Below are 21,847 nucleotides of genomic sequence, written 5' to 3' on the forward strand. Positions count from 1 at the left end.
ATATTGTGGAATGACACTTTAACCTGTTGAGGACAGAGGGCGCTGTTTTCACTTTGGGGGAAAATCGTGCCCAATTTAAACGGCCTCGTACTCAATTCTTGCTCGTACAATATGCATATTATTATTACTATTGGATAGAAAACACTCTCTCGTTTCTAAAACCGTTTCAATTATATCTGTGAGTAAAACAGAACTCATTTTGCAGCAAACTTCCTAACAGGAAGTGGAAAATCTGAAATCGATGCTCTGTTCTAGGGCCTGCCTATAAATGTCCTTCATATATATCAGTATACATGCACTTCATACGTCTTCCACTAGATGTCGACAGGCAGTGAGAGAAGAAATGGAGTGTATAACTTGATCTGGGGTCGAATAAAAGCTCTCGGCATGACGTGTCACCAGTTTCCTGTTTTCTGGAGAACGCGTGAAGGGACCTGGTTTTGCCTTCTGAAAAGCTGTCGTTATAGACGACTAATATCTCCGGCCTTGATTTTATTTGATACATGTGACACATACATGTGCACATTTGTGGCCTGCTGGAGGTCATTTTGCAGGGCTCTGGCAGTGCACCTCCTTGCACAAAGGCGGAGGTAGCGGTCCTGCTGCTCGGTTGTTTCCCTCCTACGGCCTCCTCCACGTCTCCTGATGTACTGGCCTGTCTCCTGGTAGCACCTCCATGCTCTGGACACTACGCTGACAGACACAGCAAACCTTTTTGCCACAGCTCGCATTGATGTGCCATCCTGGATGAACTGCACTACCTGAGCCACTTGTGTGGGTTGTAGACTCCGTCTCATGCTACCACTAGAGTGAGAGCACCGCCAGCATTCAGAAGTGACCAAACTGTAAAACTGATTTATACCTCAAATATGCACATTTTTCGAACAAAACATAGATTTATTGTATAACATGTTATAAGACTGTCATCTGATGAAGTTGTTTCTTGGTTAGTTTGGTTGGTTCTTGGTTAGTTAGGTTGGCTTTGTGCATGCTACCTGTGCTGTGAAAAATGTCTGTCCTTTTTTGTATTTGGTGGTGAGCTAACATAAATATATGTGGTGTTTTCGCTGTAAAACATTTTAAAAATCGGACAAGTTGACTGGATTCACAAGATGTGTATCTTTCATTTGCTGTATTGGACTTGTTAATGTGTGAAAGTTAAATATTTCTAAAAAATATCTTTTGAATTTCGCGCTCTGCCTTTTCAGTGGAATGTGGGAGGAGTTCCGCTAGCGGAACCCCGGTGCCAGACAGGTTAACAAACTTTTGTAAACTCCACAAATGAAAAATAGTTAGCCTGATATACTGTACTAAAGACCGGCACATAGTGGGTCATAATAAGTACTCACCGTCTGAGTGAAGGCCTGTTTTTGCAGCTCTTCCAGATGTCCTAAGGCTGACTCTTCCAACATTGTGCTATTCATGTTCCCCATCGCAGAGACAGAGGCCTCAGAGTGTTGCTGTGCTCCTACCGCCATCGCAGAGACAGAGTGTTGCTGTGCCCCTACCGCCATCGCAGAGACAGAGGCCTCAGAGTGTTGCTGTGCCCCTACCGCCATCGCAGAGACAGAGGCCTCAGAGTGTTGCTGTGCTCCTACCGCCATCGCAGAGACAGAGGCCTCAGAGTGTTGCTGTGCCCCTACCGCCATCACAGAGACAGAGGCCTCAGAGTGTTGCTGTGCTCCTACCGCCATCGCAGAGACAGAGGCCTCAGAGTGTTGCTGTGCCCCTACCGCCATCACAGAGACAGAGGCCTCAGAGTGTTGCTGTGCTCCTACCGCCATCACAGAGACAGAGGCCTCAGAGTGTTGCTGTGCCCCTACCGCCATCACAGAGACAGAGGCCTCAGAGTGTTGCTGTGCTCCTACCGCCATCGCAGAGACAGAGTGTTGCTGTGCCCCTACCGCCATCGCAGAGACAGAGGCCTCAGAGTGTTGCTGTGCTCCTACCGCCATCGCAGAGACAGAGTGTTGCTGTGCCCCTACCGCCATCACAGAGGCCTCAGAGTGTTGCTGTGCTCCTACCGCCATCACAGAGACAGAGGCCTCAGAGTGTTGCTGTGCTCCTACCGCCATCACAGAGACAGAGGCCTCAGAGTGTTGCTGTGCCCCTACCGCCATCGCAGAGACAGAGGCCTCAGAGTGTTGCTGTGCTCCTACCGCCATCACAGAGACAGAGGCCTCAGAGTGTTGCTGTGCTCCTACCGCCATCACAGAGACAGAGGCCTCAGAGTGTTGCTGTGCCCCTACCGCCATCACAGAGACAGAGGCCTCAGAGTGTTGCTGTGCTCCTACCGCCATCACAGAGGCCTCAGAGTGTTGTTGTGCCCCTACGGTCCCTGCTGTGATCTGCTGTAGTAAGGCCTGTTGCTGCTGCTGTTGTTGTTGTTGTTGTTGTTGTTGCTGCTGTTGTTGTTGTTGTTGTTGCTGCTGTTGTTGTTGTTGTTGCTGCTGTTGTTGTTGTTGTTGTTGTTGTTGCTGCTGTTGTTGTTGTTGTTGTTGCTGCTGTTGTTGTTGTTGTTGTTGTTGTTGCTGCTGTTGTTGTTGTTGTTGCTGCTGTTGTTGTTGTTGCTGCTGTTGTTGTTGCTGTTGTTGTTGTTGCTGTTGTTGTTGTTGTTGCTGCTGCTGTTGTTGTTGTTGTTGCTGCTGTTGTTGTTGTTGTTGTTGTTGTTGCTGCTGTTGTTGTTGTTGTTGCTGCTGCTCAGACACTGTGGTGGTGGTTGTACCAGAGGCTTCAGTGGTGCTGGTGTGACTGCTGACAGTGCTGAGACATAGAGTTAGAGAGGACTGGTCTTCCTGTTTCACTAGCAGCAACGAGGAGGACCTGGGCTTCACACTGCCAGTCTGAGAGGAGATCTCTGCGTTTGTGACGGGCGAGTCAGACAGCGCCAGGATCTGCGTGGGCACTAGGTGTTGTTTCACCGTCACTCGACAGGGGGCGCTCTCTGGTCGGGCGGGGGTGCCTTGTCTGGCTGGGACCCTCTTGACGGCGGCGGGAACCCCTGGTTTGGGGTCAAAGGTCACACCTAAAGGTTGCTGGGAAATGAAGACACGCTTCACAGGGATCACGTGGGTGGAATCCAGACCAGGGCCGGTTCGCTTCCGGGGACTCTTAGATCCTGACGCACAGGAGGAGGAGTCTTTAGCAGACAATAGGGTAACAGCCGATAAGCCATTGGACGAGGAGGACTTTCCGCTGACGTTAGGAGCGTTCTGATTGGCCGAGGGCACAACAGTCAGATAAAAAGTACTTTCTTGGTGACAGGTGGTGGCAATGCTGCTGTTGTTATTGCTGTCCTGCTTGGTCTCTACCCTAATAGTCGCTGCATTGGTGGCAGAGGTGGGAGGGGAGCTAGAGGAGGGGTAGCTTTTGGTCCTGTCGGTCACTCTGTCAGGTCCCGGTGAGCATATGACCAGGAGCGAGGGTTCGCTGGACGCACGGTACTTAGTGGCCCTCTCTGGACCCTTGGACCCACCGGGGGACTTCTGTATGGTACTCCGTTTATCAGAGTTAGAGCCCGGATTATTGTCAGTGATGATGGCCTCGGGAGCCACTGTGGGAGTAGGGGTGGAGGCTGGGGCGTCAGGCCGTACTGCAGGGCACTGTGGGGTGGCTGGGGGGCCTCCCTGGCTCTGTCCCTGTTGCTGGACCTCCTCTAGGGCAGCGATGGTGGTAAAGGTGGTGGTGGTGTTGGTGGTTCCCACCCCGGCCGAGGCTGAAGCCGGCCTGAGGACCATACTGTTACTGCTGGTACTGATAGTGTTGCTCGGGGTCAAGGAGACGGCGGTCATCTTGACCACGTTGACGTGGGAGCTGAACTGGGGCTGGATCACGTGGTGGGTCTTCATGGGGCTGTTGGTGATGAGCAGGGTGGGGGGCGAACGCAGGGTGATGGCCCCCGTGGCAGAGGGCTTGGGGAGGATCTGGGGGTACCTGTGGCGTCAGGAGATGGAAATAAATTATTAACACAAACAAAGACAACTGAACTTTATAGGGCTGGTTTCTTGGACTAAAAAGCATGATCAATGGAGAATGTTAATTGGATTAGCTTTTTAGCTACAAGGGCTATGATGGTAAGGATGCTACTGTATCTAGAACCTTAAAGGGTTCTTCGGCTGTCCACATAGGAGAACCCTTTGAAGAACCCTTTTTGGTCCCAGTTAGAACCTTTTTGGGTTCCATGTAGAACCCTTTTGGGTTCCATGTAGACCCCTTTTGGTTCCAGTTAGAAGTTAGAACCCTTTTGGTTCCAGTTAGAACCCTTTTGGTTCCAGTTAGAACCCTTTTGGGTTCCATGCAGAACCCTTTCCACGGAGGGTTGTAAGAATTTTTTGAAGATAAATACACAACGCAGAGGACGAGAGGTCAATACAGTACTAAAGGTCAAGAGGACGAGAGGTCAATACAGTACTAAAGGTCAAGAGGACGAGAGGTCAATACAGTACTAAAGGTCAGGAGGACGAGAGGTCAATACAGTACTAAAGGTCAGGAGGACGAGAGGTCAATACAGTACTAAAGGTCAGGAGGACGAGAGGTCAATACAGTACTAAAGGTCAAGAGGACGAGAGGTCAATACAGTACTAAAGGTCAGGAGGACGAGAGGTCAATACAGTACTAAAGGTCAGGAGGACGAGAGGTCAATACAGTACTAAAGGTCAAGAGGACGAGAGGTCAATACAGTACTAAAGGTCAAGAGGACGAGAGGTCAATACAGTACTAAAGGTCAGGAGGACGAGAGGTCAATACACTACTAAAGGTCAAGAGGACGAGAGGTCAATACAGTACTAAAGGTCAGGAGGACGAGAGGTCAATACAGTACTAAAGGTCAAGAGGACGAGAGGTCAATACAGTACTAAAGGTCAGGAGGACGAGAGGTCAATACAGTACTAAAGGTCAAGAGGACGAGAGGTCAATACAGTACTAAAGGTCAAGAGGACGAGAGGTCAATACAGTACTAAAGGTCAAGAGGACGAGAGGTCAATACAGTACTAAAGGTCAGGAGGACGAGAGGTCAATACAGTACTAAAGGCCAGGAGGACGAGAGGTCAATACAGTACTAAAGGTCAAGAGGACGAGAGGTCAATACAGTACTAAAGGTCAAGAGGACGAGAGGTCAATACAGTACTAACGATCATTGGAAATAGTGTTTTTTTCTGTAATAGGGGATTAATGATCAATGGGTCAGAGACATGGGAGGAAATTCAGTCTGGGACTCATAGGTACATGGTATGTTCTCATTGGTCCAAATTGTTAATACATTGAGCCTGAAATAGGATACTTGTTATTTGGCTATTGGCCCAGTTTTATCGCAAGGAATTCTAATTGGTCAACCACAGGCTAGGGTTGGGTTATAAAACTACATTCTGTCACTTTGTTCACTGGAGATAATCACTGAAGAATCACTGAAGAGAGAATCACTGAGGAGAGAATCACTGAAGAGAATCACTGAGGAGAGAATCACTGAAGAGAATCACTGAAGAGAATCACTGAGGAGATAATCACTGAGGAGAGAATCACTGAAGAGAATCACTGAAGAGAATCACTGAGGAGAGAATCACTGAGGAGAGAATCACTGAAGAGAATCACTGAGGAGAGAATCACTGAAGAGAATCACTGAGGAGAGAATCACTGAAGAGAATCACTGAGGAGAGAATCACTGAAGAGAGAATCACTGAGGAAAGAATCACTGAGGAGAGAATCACTGAAGAGAATCACTGTGGACAGGGGAGAATTAACATCTACCTCTCAGCATAACATCCATGATTTGTCCTCTTTGAATAAACCTATTTTTCTCCCCCTGATTTGCTTTTGGGGTCTGTGTTATTGAAGAGTAACATCAACTGCTAACAGGGTTCTACATGGAACCCAAAAGGGTTCTACCAGGAACCAAAAAGGGTTCTCATATGGGGACAGCTGAGGAAACCTTTTGGAACCCTTTTTACTAAGAGGGTGGGCTTAATCTGTGTCCGGAAAACCGTCCCATAGTGTATTTAAAAGTATCCTATAGAAATAAAATCTATTATTATGATAAATGGTGATGATGATGATTGTCATTATTACCTGTGCCTAGCCAGGCGGTCTCCCACGGGGCTGGCTGAGATGTTCTGGGGCGTTTTAGGGGACTGTCTGTGGGTCAGAGACTGGGTGTGGGTGACCACCTGGAAGTTGACCGTTGGCATGACCTTCCCCTCGGCGGACCCCACCGGGCTAGGGGAAGTCATCAGCTGCCTGCTCCTCTGGACCTGCCGGGAGACACGCACAGTGGGAACATGTTAGACAACGGCCGCTTGTAATGCCAAAGGGTCGGGGGTTCGATTCCCGAGGCCACCCATACGTAAAATGTATGCAGTGTGACTGTAAGTCGCTTTGGATAAAAGCATCTGTTAAAGAAATCTATATTTTTATTATTACTGGTGAAGAAGGAAGTAACACTCCTCAGGCATGAAATATGGGCCCAAGGTCATGTAGATCTGGGCCCAAGGTCATGTGGATCTGGGCCCAAGGTCATGTAGATCTGGGCTCAAGGTCATGTAGATCTGGGCCGAAGGTCATGTAGATCTGGGCCCAAGGTCATGTAGATCTGGGCCCAAGGTCATGTAGATCTGGGCCCAAGGCCATGTAGATCTGGGCCCAAGGCCATGTAGATCTGGGCCCAAGGTCATATAGATCTGGGCCCACGGTCATGTAGATCTGGGCCCAAGGCCATGTAGATCTAGGCCCAAGGCCATGTAGATCTGGGCCGAAGGTCATGTAGATCTGGGCCGAAGGTCATGTAGATCTGGGCCGAAGGTCATGTAGAATATGGGCCGAAGGTCATGTAGAATATGGGCCGAAGGTCATGTAGATCTGGGCCGAAGGTCATGTAGATCTGGGCCACTATTCAGAAAGCCTCTCAGAAAAGGAATGCAGATCTAGGATCAGTTTAGCCTTTTATATCATAATAAATAAGAGGACAGTTCTTATACGCGTCTGGATTAATGTTCCACTCCTTGAAAGCAGCAGCTCTAGCCTTTAGCTCAGTGCGGATGTTGCCTGTAATCCATGGCTTCTGGTTGGAATATGTACGTACGGTCAATGTGGGAACGACGTCGTCGATGCACTTATTAATGAAGCCGGTAACTGATGTGGTAAACCCCTCAATGCCATCGGGTAACTCCCGGAACATATTCCAGTCTGTGCTAGCGAAACAGTCCTGTAGTTTAGCATCCGCTTCATCGGACCACTTCCTGGTACTTCCTGTTTGAGTTTTTTGCTTTTAAGCAGGAATCAGGAGGTCAGATTTGCCAAATGCAGGGTGAGGGAGAGGTTTGTATGCATCTCTATGTGTGGGGTAAAGAAGATGGTCTAGAGTTTTGTCTCCTTTAGTTGCACAGCTGACATGCTGGTGAAACAGATTTCAGTTTCCCTGCATTAAAATCTCCGGCCACTAGGAGCGCCACCTCTGGATGAGCATTTCTGTTTGCTTATGGCCCTATACAGCTCTTAGTGCCAGCATCGATTTGTGGTGGTAAACAGACAGCTACAAAAAAATATATAGATGAAAAATCACTTGGTAAATAGTATGGTCTACAGTTTATCTGAGCAGAACCTTGAGACTTCCTTAAAACTTCTTATGGCTGCAAGGGGCAGCACTGAGTAACCTGAAAATAGGTGGCCATTTCAAACGGCCTCCTACTCAATTCTTGCTCGTACAATATGCATATTATCATTTCTATTGGATAGAAAACACTCTCTAGTTTCTTAAACCGTTTGAATTATTTCTCTAAGTGAACCAGAACTCTTTCTGCAGCCCATTTCCTATCCGGAAGTGAGATTTCCAAATGCGAGGTCTCTTTTCAAGAGCTTGTCTATAAAAGGGCATGCCATTTGGGACCATAGAAACACGTCATACGCCTTCCCCTGGGTGTCATGCGGAAGTGAGAGCAGAAAGCACTTGAATATCTCGTTCAGGGATTGAATACAGCCTCTTGGAGTGAGAGGACCGCCATAATTTTTTTTCTCCATGGCGCGAAGTTGGACTTTGTATTGCCTCCTGGAAAACTGTCGTTATACGTGAATATAATCTCCGGCTTCGATTTGACTTGATACATGTCACAATATCATCCTAAAGTATGTTTTTTCAATATAGTTTAATTATATTATTGAAATTTATTCGGGACTTTAGACGTGATGCTTTGGAAGAATTCTTTCATGAAGGAGAGGTTAGCGCCGCACGGCCAGTGTGCCTGCTAATTCAAGAGGGAAATAGTTTGTTCTGGATCCAAAACAAAGACGGTACTGGACAATGGACCCCTTTACAACATTCTGATGGAAGATCAACAAAGATAAGGACCCAATTTGGAATGCTATTTAATATATCTGTCGAGCTGTGCTATCGCTACCGATTACTTGGAATCAATGCTTTTGTGTGTTAGCCATTGCAGTAAGCTAATATAACGATATATTGTGTTTTCGCTGTAAAACACTTAAAAAAATCGGAAATATTGTCTGTATTCACAAGATCTTTGTCTTTCATTTTGCTATACATCATATATTTTTCTGAAATGTTTTATGATGAGTAATTAGGTAGTTGACGTTGGTGTATGTATTTACTCTGGCTACTCCCGTGCGATTTCTGACTGTAGCTATGATGGTAGCAGTAATGTAAAACTGATTTATTGCTAAAATATGCACATTTTTTGAACAAAACATAGATTTATTGTGTAACATGTTATAGGACTGTCATCTGAGGTAGTTTTTTCTAGGTTATTTAGGTTGGTTCTAGGTTAGTTAGGTTGGCTTGTGCATGCTACTTGCATCCTACTTGTGCTGTGAAAAATGTCTGTCCTCTTTTTTATTTGGTGGTGAGCTAACATAAATATATGTGGTGTTTTCTCTGTAAAACATTTAAAAAATCGGACATGTTGGCTGGATTGACAAGATGTTTATCTTTCAAATGCTGTATTGGACTTGTTAATGTGTGAAAGTTAAATATTTAAAAAAAATAGATTTTGAATTTCGCGCCCTACAATTGAGCTGGATGTTGTCATAGGTGTACAGACATCGGGCTTGCAGCCAAAACAGGTTAATATTAGAGATTGCGTAACAGCTGTTGTTAACAAAGAGACACACCCTTCTCCACTAACCCTACCCGAAGCTGCTGTAAACTCTTGACGATGCGTAGAGAAACGAGCTAGATGTATATTATCCATGTCCTTATTCAGCGACTCTGGGAAACATATGACAGTTTTTCAGGTCCCGTTGATAGGATAGTCTTAAACGGAGCTTGTCAATTTTGTTCTCCAGTGATTGTACGTTCGCCAATAGAACGGAGGATAGAGGCGGATTATTTCTTCGCTGACGTAGCTTCATCAGGGTACTCGCACGTCGGCCTCTCTGACACCGCCTTTTCTCTTCCGAGTCTCTGGGATTAGGGCCCGGTCTAGTCTCTGGGATTAGGACCCCGTCTAGTCTCTGGGATTAGGGTCTAGTCTCTGAGATTAGGGCCCGGTTTAGTCTCTGGGATTAGGGCACGGTCTAGACTCTGGGATTAGGGCCCGGTCTAGTCTCTGGGATTAGGGCCCCGTCTAGTCTCTGGGATTAGGGTCTAGTCTCTGAGATTAGGGCCCGGTCTAGTCTCTGGAATTAGGGCCCGGCCTAGTCTCCGGGATCAGGGCCCGGTCTAGTCTCTGGGATTAGGGCCCGGTCTCTGGAATTAGGGCCCGGTCTAGTCTCTGGGATTAGGGCCCAGTCTAGTCTCTGGGATTAAGGCCCAGTCTAGTCTCTGGGATTAGGGCCCAGTCTAGTCTCTGGGATTAGGGCCCAGTCTAGTCTCTGGGATTAGGGCCCGATCTAGTCTCTCTGATTAGGGCCCGGTCTAGTCTCTCTGATTAGGGCCCGGTCTAGTTTCTGGGATTAGGGCCCGGTCTAGTCTCTGGGATTAGGGCCCGGTCTCTGGAATTAGGGCCCGGTCTCTGGAATTAGGGCCCGGTCTCTGGGATTAGGGCCCGGTCTCTGGGATTAGGGCCCGGTCTAGTTTCTGGGATTAGGGCCTGGCAGTATGTCCTGCTCCAGCAACTCATTGAAGTAGAAATCTTCATTTCAAATCGAGGTTAGTGATCAATGGAATCAACATTATGTACATAAAAGGTTACGGTCAGTGTCAAAAAAGACACCAAACAGCAGAATTGTTCAGGAGCTATCCATCGCAGCGCCATTCTTGACATTCAATAAACTGTTGCCTTTCCTTTTAATACTGAGCATGTTGTCTAAAACCAGTATCAATCTTGTCTGTATCTGTGTGTGTATCTGTGTGTGTGTATCTGTGTGTGTGTATCTGTGTGTGTGTATCTGTGTGTGTATCTGTGTGTGTGTATCTGTGTGTGTGTATCTGTGTGTGTATCTGTGTGTGTGTGTATCTGTGTGTGTATCTGTGTGTGTGTATCTGTGTGTGTGTATCTGTGTGTGTATCTGTGTGTGTGTATCTGTGTGTGTATCTGTGTGTGTATCTGTGTGTGTGTATCTGTGTGTGTATCTGTGTGTGTATCTGTGTGTGTGTATCTGTGTGTGTGTATCTGTGTGTGTGTGTGTATCTGTGTGTGTGTGTGTATCTGTGTGTGTGTATCTGTGTGTGTGTATCTGTGTGTGTGTATCTGTGTGTGTGTGTGTGTATCTGTGTGTGTGTGTATCTGTGTGTGTGTATCTGTGTGTGTATCTGTGTGTGTGTATCTGTGTGTGTGTATCTGTGTGTGTGTATCTGTGTGTGTATCTGTGTGTGTGTATCTGTGTGTGTGTATCTGTGTGTGTGTATCTGTGTGTGTGTATCTGTGTGTGTATCTGTGTGTGTATCTGTGTGTGTGTATCTGTGTGTGTGTATCTGTGTGTGTGTATATCTGTGTGTGTGTATATCTGTGTGTATATCTGTGTGTGTATCTGTGTGTGTGTATCTGTGTGTGTATCTGTGTGTGTATCTGTGTGTGTATCTGTGTGTGTGTATCTGTGTGTGTATCTGTGTGTGTGTATCTGTGTGTGTGTATCTGTGTGTGTATCTGTGTGTGTATCTGTGTGTGTGTATCTGTGTGTGTGTCTGTGTGTGTATCTGTGTGTGTGTATCTGTGTGTGTATCTGTGTGTGTATCTGTGTGTGTGTATCTGTGTGTGTGTATCTGTGTGTGTGTATCTGTGTGTGTGTGTGTATCTGTGTGTGTGTGTGTATCTGTGTGTGTGTATCTGTGTGTGTATCTGTGTGTGTGTATCTGTGTGTGTATCTGTGTGTGTATCTGTGTGTGTGTATCTGTGTGTGTGTGTGTATCTGTGTGTGTGTGTATCTGTGTGTGTGTATCTGTGTGTGTATCTGTGTGTGTGTATCTGTGTGTGTGTATCTGTGTGTGTATCTGTGTGTGTGTATCTGTGTGTGTGTATCTGTGTGTGTGTATCTGTGTGTGTGTATCTGTGTGTGTATCTGTGTGTGTGTATCTGTGTGTGTATCTGTGTGTGTGTATCTGTGTGTGTGTATCTGTGTGTGTATCTGTGTGTGTATCTGTGTGTGTGTATCTGTGTGTGTGTATCTGTGTGTGTGTATCTGTGTGTGTATCTGTGTGTGTATCTGTGTGTGTATCTGTGTGTGTGTGTATCTCTGCATACATATGTTATCCCATCGTACCGTGATGGGGCTGGGGACGGCTGCCACCACAATACCAATGGTAGGTTGTGGTGAGAGCAGAGCTGGACTTCCACAGGGGATAGCTGGCCCTGGGGTACTGGCCTCGGTCCTCCTGGCCTGGTTCTGTCCCTGGGCCTCTCCAGGCAGGGGGGACTGGAGCTTCTGCTCCTGCTGTTTCTTCTGGATCTTCCTCTGGAGCTGCTGCTTGGCGTCCACCGAGGGAGAGGCCAGCGTCTTCACCTGCGGCTGGAAGGACGAGGCCTCGGACGTGGGCATGAACGCAGAGGTTGGCGTGGGCGTCTTCAGACCTGGCGAGATATACAGATGAGAAAAGAGATTTCTCAACACGCCTGAGAAATGGTTTAAAAAAATTGTTGAATCAACTACAGTTTGATACATGAGCAAGACTCACAACTTCGTTCCCATCAACAGCCCTAAACCTAGCCCCGTTACCTGTGGGTGCCCGCTTAGCCTTGCCATGGACTTGGTCCCAATGTAGTGACCGTTGAGTGACTGTTGACTGTGGCCATCAACAACACCCAATACCGTCTCTACCAACATCCCCATTAGCCATGCCTACCTGTAGCTTCCATACCACCATCCCCATTAGCCATGTCTACCCGTAGCTTCCATACCACCATCCCCATTAGCCATGCCTATCTGCAGCTTCCATACCACCATCCCCATTAGCCATGCCTACCTGTAGCTTCCATACCACTATCCCCATTAGCCATGCCTACCTGTAGCTTCCATACCACCATCCCCATTAGCCATGCCTACCTGTAGCTTCCATACCACCATCCCCATTAGCCATGCATACCTGTAGCTTCCATACCACCATCCCCATTAGCCATGCCTACCTGTAGCTTCCATACCACCATCCCAATTAGCCATGCCTACCTGTAGCTTCCATACCACCATCCCCACTAGCCATGCCTACCTGTAGCTTCCATACCACCATCCCCATTAGCCATGCCTACCTGTAGCTTCCATACCACCATCCCAATTAGCCATGCCTACCTGTAGCTTCCATACCACCATCCCCATTAGCAATGCCTACCTGTAGCTTCCATACCACCATCCCCATTAGCCATGCCTACCTGCAGCTTCCATACCACCATCCCCATTAGCCATGCCTACCTGTAGCTTCCATACCACCATCCCCATTAGCCATGCCTACCTGTAGCTTCCATACCACCATCCCCATTAGCCATGCCTACCTGTAGCTTCCATACCACCATCCCCATTAGCCATGCCTACCTGTAGCGTCCATACCACCATCCCCATTAGCCATGCTTACCTGTGGCTTCCATACCACCATCCCCATTAGCCATGCCTACCTGTGGGAGTCCCAGTCATGACGGTGATGGCAGCCATAGACTTGGTTCCTATGTAATGACTGTTGAGCAGGAAGCGAGCCAGGTCCTCCACGGCATCAAACTGTCTACTGAGGACCTTCTGAGCCCACTCACACACCAGGCCACAGGCCGCTGAGCGCATCTCATCCTCCGCACTGGGAGACTGGCCCGATGACGGTTCCATTGGCTCACACTGGGGAGAAGAGGGTTAAGTAGGGGAAGAGATCAGAAATGATATCCTGTCTGGAGTTTGGGGAAGAGGTCATTCAGATATGATATCCTGTCTGGAGTTTGGGGAAGAGGTCATTCAGATATGATATCCTGTCTGGAGTTTGGGGAAGAGGTCATTCAGATATGATATCCTGTCTGGAGTTTGGGGAAGAGGTCATTCAGATATGATATCCTGTCTGGAGTTTGGGGAAGAGGTCATTCAGATATGATATCCTGTCTGGAGTTTGGGGAAGAGGTCATTCAGATATGATATCCTGTCTGGAGTTTGGGGAAGAGGTCATTCAGATATGATATCCTGTCTGGAGTTTGGGGAAGAGGTCATTCAGATATGATATCCTGTCTGGAGTTTGGGGAAGAGGTCATTCAGATATGATATCCTGTCTGAAGTTTGGGTGGATTTACTAGGAATGAGATCAATTCCATTTAAATTCAGATCTAAACTGAAATTCAAATTCAAATTTTCCTAAACTTGCTTCTCAATGAGATTTGGAATTGGATTGTCAGTTTACTTCCTGAATTGAAATGGAACTGACCCCAACCCTGGTGACATGGAACTGACCCCAACACTGATGAAATGAAACTGACCCCAACCCTGATGAAATGGAACTGACCCCAACCCTGATGAAATGGAACTGACTCCAACCCTGATGAAATGGAACTGACCCCAACCCTGATGAAATGGAACTGACCCCAACCCTGATGACATGGAACTGACCCCAACCCTGATGACATGGAACTGACCCCAACCCTGATGACATGGAACTGACCCCAAACCTGATGAAATGGAACTGACCCCAACCCTGATGAAATGGAACTGACCCCAACCATGATGAAATGGAACTGACCCCAACCCTGATGACATGGAACTGACCCCAACCCTGATGAAATGGAACTGACCCCAACACTGATGAAATGAAACTGACCCCAAACCTGATGAAATGGAACTGACCCCAACCCTGATGAAATGGAACTGACCCCAACCCTGATGAAATGGAACTGACACCAACCCTGATGAAATGGAACGGACCCCAACCCTGATGAAATGGAACTGACCCCAACCCTGATGAAATGGAACTGACCCCAACCCTGATGAAATGGAACTGACCCCAACCGTGATGACATGGAACTGACCCCAACCGTGATGACATGGAACTGACCCCAACCCTGATTAAATGAAACTGACCCACACCATGATGAAATGAAACCGACCCCAACCATGATGAAATGGAACTGACCCCAACCCTGACGAAATGGAACTGACCCCAACCATGACGAAATGGAACTGACCCCAACCCTGATGAAATGGAACTGACCCCAACCCTGATGAAATGGAACTGACCCCAACCATGACGAAATGGAACTGACCCCAACCCTGATGAAATGGAACTGACCCCAACCCTGATTAAATGAAACTGACCCCAACCATGATGAAATGGAACTGACCCCAACCATGATGACATGGAACTGACCCCAACCATGATGACATGGAACTGACCCCAACCCTGATGACATGGAACTGACCCCAACCCTGATGAAATGGAACTGACCCCAACCCTGATGAAATGGAACTGACACCAACCCTGATGAAATGGAACTGACCCCAACCCTGATGAAATGGAACTGACCTCAACCCTGATGAAATGGAACTGACCCCAACCCTGATGAAATGGAACTGACCCCAACCCTGATGAAATGGAACTGACCCCAACCCTGATGAAATGGAACTGACCCCAACCCTGATGACATGGAACTGACCCCAACCCTGATGAAATGGAACTGACCCCAACCCTGATTAAATGGAACTGACCCCAACCCTGATGAAATGGAACTGACCCCAACCCTGATGAAATGGAACTGACCCCAACCCATGATGAAATGGAACTGACCCCAACCCTGATGAAATGGAACTGACCCCAACCCTGATGAAATGGAACTGACCCCAACCCTGATGAAATGGAACTGACCCCAACCCTGATGAAATGGAACTGACCCCAACCCTGAGGAAATGGAACTGACCCTGGAACTGACCCCAACCCTGATGAAATGGAACTGACCTCAACCCTGATGAAATGGAACTGACCCCAACCCTGATGAAATGGAACTGACCCCAACCCTGATGAAATGGAACTGACCCCAACCCTGATGAAATGGAACTGACCCCAACCCTGATGACATGGAACTGACCCCAACCCTGATGAAATGGAACTGACCCCAACCCTGATGAAATGGAACTGACCCCAACCCTGATGAAATGGAACTGACCCCAACCCTGATGAAATGGAACTGACCCCAACCCATGATGAAATGGAACTGACCCCAACCCTGATGAAATGGAACTGACCCCAACCCTGATGAAATGGAACTGACCCCAACCCTGATGAAATGGAACTGACCCCAACCCTGATGAAATGGAACTGACCCCAACCCTGAGGAAATGGAACTGACCCTGGAACTGACCCCAACCCTGATGAAATGGAACTGACCCCAACCCTGATGAAATGGAACTGACCCCAACCCTGATGAAATGGAACTGACCCCAACCCTGATGAAATGGAACTGACCCCAACCCTGATGAAATGGAACTGACACCAATCCTGATGAAATGGAACTGACCCCAACCCTGATGAAATGGAACTGACCCTGGAACTGACCCCAACCCTGATGAAATGGAACTGACCTCAACACTGATGAAATGAAACTGACCCCAAACCTGATGAAATGGAACTGACCCCAACCATGATGAAATGAAACTGACCCCAACCCTGATGAAATGGAACTGACCCCAACCATGATGAAATGGAACTGACCCCAACCCTGACGAAATGGAACTGACCCCAACCATGACGAAATGGAACTGACCCCAACCCTGATGAAATGGAACTGACTCCAACCCTGATGAAATGGAACTGACCCCAACCGTGATGACATGGAACTGACCCCAACCATGATGACATGGAACTGACCCCAACCCTGATGAAATGGAACTGACCCAAACCCTGATGAAATGGAACTGACCCCAACCCTGATGAAATGGAACTGACCCCAACCCTGATGAAATGGAACTGACACCAACCCTGATGAAATGGAACGGACCCCAACCCTGATGAAATGGAACTGACCCCAACCCTGATGAAATGGAACTGACCCCAACCCTGATGAAATGGAACTGACCCCAACCGTGATGACATGGAACTGACCCCAACCGTGATGACATGGAACTGACCCCAACCCTGATTAAATGAAACTGACCCACACCATGATGAAATGAAACTGACCCCAACCATGATGAAATGGAACTGACCCCAACCCTGACGAAATGGAACTGACCCCAACCATGACGAAATGGAACTGACCCCAACCCTGATGAAATGGAACTGACCCCAACCCTGATGAAATGGAACTGACCCCAACCATGACGAAATGGAACTGACCCCAACCCTGATGAAATGGAACTGACCCCAACCCTGATTAAATGAAACTGACCCCAACCATGATGAAATGGAACTGACCCCAACCATGATGACATGGAACTGACCCCAACCATGATGACATGGAACTGACCCCAACCCTGATGACATGGAACTGACCCCAACCCTGATGAAATGGAACTGACCCCAACCCTGATGAAATGGAACTGACCCCAACCCTGATGAAATGGAACTGACCCCAACCCTGATGAAATGGAACTGACCTCAACCCTGATGAAATGGAACTGACCCCAACCCTGATGAAATGGAACTGACCCCAACCCTGATGAAATGGAACTGACCCCAACCCTGATGAAATGGAACTGACCCCAACCCTGATGACATGGAACTGACCCCAACCCTGATGAAATGGAACTGACCCCAACCCTGATTAAATGGAACTGACCCCAACCCTGATGAAATGGAACTGACCCCAACCCTGATGAAATGGAACTGACCCCAACCCATGATGAAATGGAACTGACCCCAACCCTGATGAAATGGAACTGACCCCAACCCTGATGAAATGGAACTGACCCCAACCCTGATGAAATGGAACTGACCCCAACCCTGATGAAATGGAACTGACCCCAACCCTGAGGAAATGGAACTGACCCTGGAACTGACCCCAACCCTGATGAAATGGAACTGACCTCAACCCTGATGAAATGGAACTGACCCCAACCCTGATGAAATGGAACTGACCCCAACCCTGATGAAATGGAACTGACCCCAACCCTGATGAAATGGAACTGACCCCAACCCTGATGACATGGAACTGACACCAACCCTGATGAAATGGAACTGACCCCAACCCTGATGAAATGGAACTGACCCCAACCCTGATGAAATGGAACTGACCCCAACCCTGATGAAATGGAACTGACCCCAACCCATGATGAAATGGAACTGACCCCAACCCTGATGAAATGGAACTGACCCCAACCCTGATGAAATGGAACTGACCCCAACCCTGATGAAATGGAACTGACCCCAACCCTGATGAAATGGAACTGACCCCAACCCTGAGGAAATGGAACTGACCCTGGAACTGACCCCAACCCTGATGAAATGGAACTGACCCCAACCCTGATGAAATGGAACTGACCCCAACCCTGATGAAATGGAACTGACCCCAACCCTGATGAAATGGAACTGACCCCAACCCTGATGAAATGGAACTGACACCAATCCTGATGAAATGGAACTGACCCCAACCCTGATGAAATGGAACTGACCCTGGAACTGACCCCAACCCTGATGAAATGGAACTGACCTCAACACTGATGAAATGAAACTGACCCCAAACCTGATGAAATGGAACTGACCCCAACCATGATGAAATGAAACTGACCCCAACCCTGATGAAATGGAACTGACCCCAACCATGATGAAATGGAACTGACCCCAACCCTGACGAAATGGAACTGACCCCAACCATGACGAAATGGAACTGACCCCAACCCTGATGAAATGGAACTGACTCCAACCCTGATGAAATGGAACTGACCCCAACCGTGATGACATGGAACTGACCCCAACCATGATGACATGGAACTGACCCCAACCCTGATGAAATGGAACTGACCCAAACCCTGATGAAATGGAACTGACCCCAACCCTGATGAAATGGAACTGACCACAACCATGATGAAATGAAACTGACCCCAACCCTGATGAAATGGAACTGACCCCAACCCATGATGAAATGGAACTGACCCCAACCCTGATGAAATGGAACTGACCCCAACCCTGATGAAATGGAACTGACTCCAACCCTGATGAAATGGAACTGACCCCAACCCTGATGAAATGGAACTGACCCCAACCCTGATGAAATGGAACTGACCCCAACCCTGATGAAATGGAACTGACCCCAACCCTGATGAAATGGAACTGACCCCAACCATGATGAAATGGAACTGACCCCAACCCTGAGGAAATGGAACTGACCCTGGAACTGACCCCAACCCTGATGAAATGGAACTGACCCCAACCGTAATGACATGGAACTGACCCCAACCCTGAGGAAATGGAACTGACCCTGGAACTGACCCCAACCCATGATGAAATGGAACTGACCCCAACCGTAATGACATGGAACTGACCCCAACCCTGATGAAATGGAACTGACCCCAACCCTGATGAAATGGAACTGACCCCAACCCTGATGAAATGGAACTGACCCCAACCCTGATGAAATGGAACTGACCCCAACCGTGATGACATGGAACTGACCCCAACCCTGATTAAATGAAACTGACCCCAACCCTGATTAAATGAAACTGACCCCAACCATGATGAAATGGAACTGACCCCAACCATGATGAAATGGAACTGACCCCAACCCTGATGAAATGGAACTGACCTCAACCCTGATGAAATGGAACTGACCCCAACCCTGATGAAATGGAACTGACCCCAACCCTGATGAAATGGAACTGACCCCAACCCTGATGAAATGGAACTGACCCCAACCCTGATGACATGGAACTGACCCCAACCCTGATGAAATGGAACTGACCCCAACCCTGATGAAATGGAACTGACCCCAACCCTGATGAAATGGAACTGACCCCAAACCTGATGAAATGGAACTGACCCCAACCCATGATGAAATGGAACTGACCCCAACCCTGATGAAATGGAACTGACCCCAACCCTGATGAAATGGAACTGACCCCAACCCTGATGAAATGGAACTGACCCCAACCCAGATGAAATGGAACTGACCCCAACCCTGAGGAAATGGAACTGACCCTGGAACTGACCCCAACCCTGATGAAATGGAACTGACCCCAACCCTGATGAAATGGAACTGACCCCAACCCTGATGAAATGGAACTGACCCCAACCCTGATGAAATGGAACTGACCCCAACCCTGATGAAATGGAACTGACACCAATCCTGATGAAATGGAACTGACCCCAACCCTGATGAAATGGAACTGACCCTGGAACTGACCCCAACCCTGATGAAATGGAACTGACCCCAACACTGATGAAATGAAACTGACCCCAACCCTGATGAAATGGAACTGACCCAAACCCTGATGAAATGGAACTGACCCCAACCCTGATGAAATGGAACTGACCACAACCATGATGAAATGAAACTGACCCCAACCCTGATGAAATGGAACTGACCCCAACCCTGATGAAATGGAACTGACCCCAACCCTGATGAAATGGAACTGACCCCAACCGTGATGACATGGAACTGACCCCAACCATGATGACATGGAACTGACCCCAACCCTGATGAAATGGAACTGACCCAAACCCTGATGAAATGGAACTGACCCCAACCCTGATGAAATGGAACTGACCACAACCATGATGAAATGAAACTGACCCCAACCCTGATGAAATGGAACTGACCCCAACCCATGATGAAATGGAACTGACCCCAACCCTGATGAAATGGAACTGACCCCAACCCTGATGAAATGGAACTGACTCCAACCCTGATGAAATGGAACTGACCCCAACCCTGATGAAATGGAACTGACCCCAACCCTGATGAAATGGAACTGACCCCAACCCTGATGAAATGGAACTGACCCCAACCCTGATGAAATGGAACTGACCACAACCATGATGAAATGGAACTGACCCCAACCCTGAGGAAATGGAACTGACCCTGGAACTGACCCCAACCCTGATGAAATGGAACTGACCCCAACCGTAATGACATGGAACTGACCCCAACCCTGAGGAAATGGAACTGACCCTGGAACTGACCCCAACCCATGATGAAATGGAACTGACCCCAACCGTAATGACATGGAACTGACCCCAACCCTGATGAAATGGAACTGACCCCAACCCTGATGAAATGGAACTGACCCTAACCCTGATGAAATGGAACTGACCCCAACCCTGATGAAATGGAACTGACACCAATCCTGATGAAATGGAACTGACCCCAACCCTGATGAAATGGAACTGACCCTGGAACTGACCCCAACCCTGATGAAATGGAACTGAACCCAACCCTGATGACATGGAACTGACCCCAACCCTGATGAAATGGAACTGACCCCAACCCGGATTAAATGGAACTGACCCCAACCCTGATGAAATTCAACTGACCCCAACCCTGATGAAGTGGACCTGACCCCAACCATGATGAAATGGAACTGACCCCAACCCAGATGAAATGGAACTGACCCCAACCCTGATGAAATGGAACTGACCCCAACCCTGATGAAATGGAACTGACTCCAACCCTGATGAAATGGAACTGACCCCAACCCTGATGAAATGGAACTGACCCCAACCCTGATGAAATGGAACTGACCCCAACCCTGATGAAATGGAACTGACCCCAACCCTGATGAAATGGAACTGACCCCAACCATGATGAAATGGAACTGACCCCAACCCTGATGAAATGGAACTGACCCCAACCCTGATGAAATGGAACTGACCCCAACCCTGATGAAATGGAACTGACCCCAACCGTGATGACATGGAACTGACCCCAACCGTGATGACATGGAACTGACCCCAACCCTGATTAAATGAAACTGACCCCAACCCTGATGAAATGAAACTGACCCCAACCATGATGAAATGGAACTGACCCCAACCATGATGAAATGGAACTGACCCCAACCCTGACGAAATGGAACTGACCCCAACCATGACGAAATGGAACTGACCCCAACCCTGATGAAATGGAACTGACCCCAACCCTGATGAAATGGAACTGACCCCAACCGTGATGACATGGAACTGACCCCAACCATGATGACATGGAACTGACCCCAACCCTGATGAAATGGAACTGACCCAAACCCTGATGAAATGGAACTGACCCCAACCCTGATGAAATGGAACTGACCACAACCATGATGAAATGAAACTGACCCCAACCCTGATGAAATGGAACTGACCCCAACCCATGATGAATTGGAACTGACCCCAACCCTGATGAAATGGAACTGACCCCAACCCTGATGAAATGGAACTGACTCCAACCCTGATGAAATGGAACTGACCCCAACCCTGATGAAATGGAACTGACCCCAACCCTGATGAAATGGAACTGACCCCAACCCTGATGAAATGGAACTGACCCCAACCCTGAGGAAATGGAACTGACCCTGGAACTGACCCCAACCCTGATGAAATGGAACTGACCCC

The 21,847-nt window shown here is 48.1% G+C and overlaps 1 protein-coding gene across 1 annotated transcript in view; it reads right to left on the minus strand.

Annotated features, from left to right (window-relative positions):
- The window catches only part of LOC129861961 (DNA-binding protein RFX7-like), a 50,512-nt gene that overhangs the window by 10,549 nt on the left and 18,116 nt on the right, over window positions 1-21,847 (minus strand). The window contains exons 7-10 of the mRNA XM_055933191.1: window positions 12,981-13,191; window positions 11,641-11,948; window positions 6,061-6,242; window positions 1,350-3,933 (exon numbers count right to left, since the gene is read on the minus strand). Coding sequence (XP_055789166.1) covers window positions 1,350-3,933; window positions 6,061-6,242; window positions 11,641-11,948; window positions 12,981-13,191 — 3,285 coding nt within the window. The remainder of the gene's footprint in view (window positions 1-1,349; window positions 3,934-6,060; window positions 6,243-11,640; window positions 11,949-12,980; window positions 13,192-21,847) is intronic.

The sequence above is a fragment of the Salvelinus fontinalis genome, chromosome 9 (genome assembly GCF_029448725.1).
Source record: "Salvelinus fontinalis isolate EN_2023a chromosome 9, ASM2944872v1, whole genome shotgun sequence".
In the NCBI taxonomy this organism is placed as follows: domain Eukaryota; kingdom Metazoa; phylum Chordata; class Actinopteri; order Salmoniformes; family Salmonidae; genus Salvelinus; species Salvelinus fontinalis.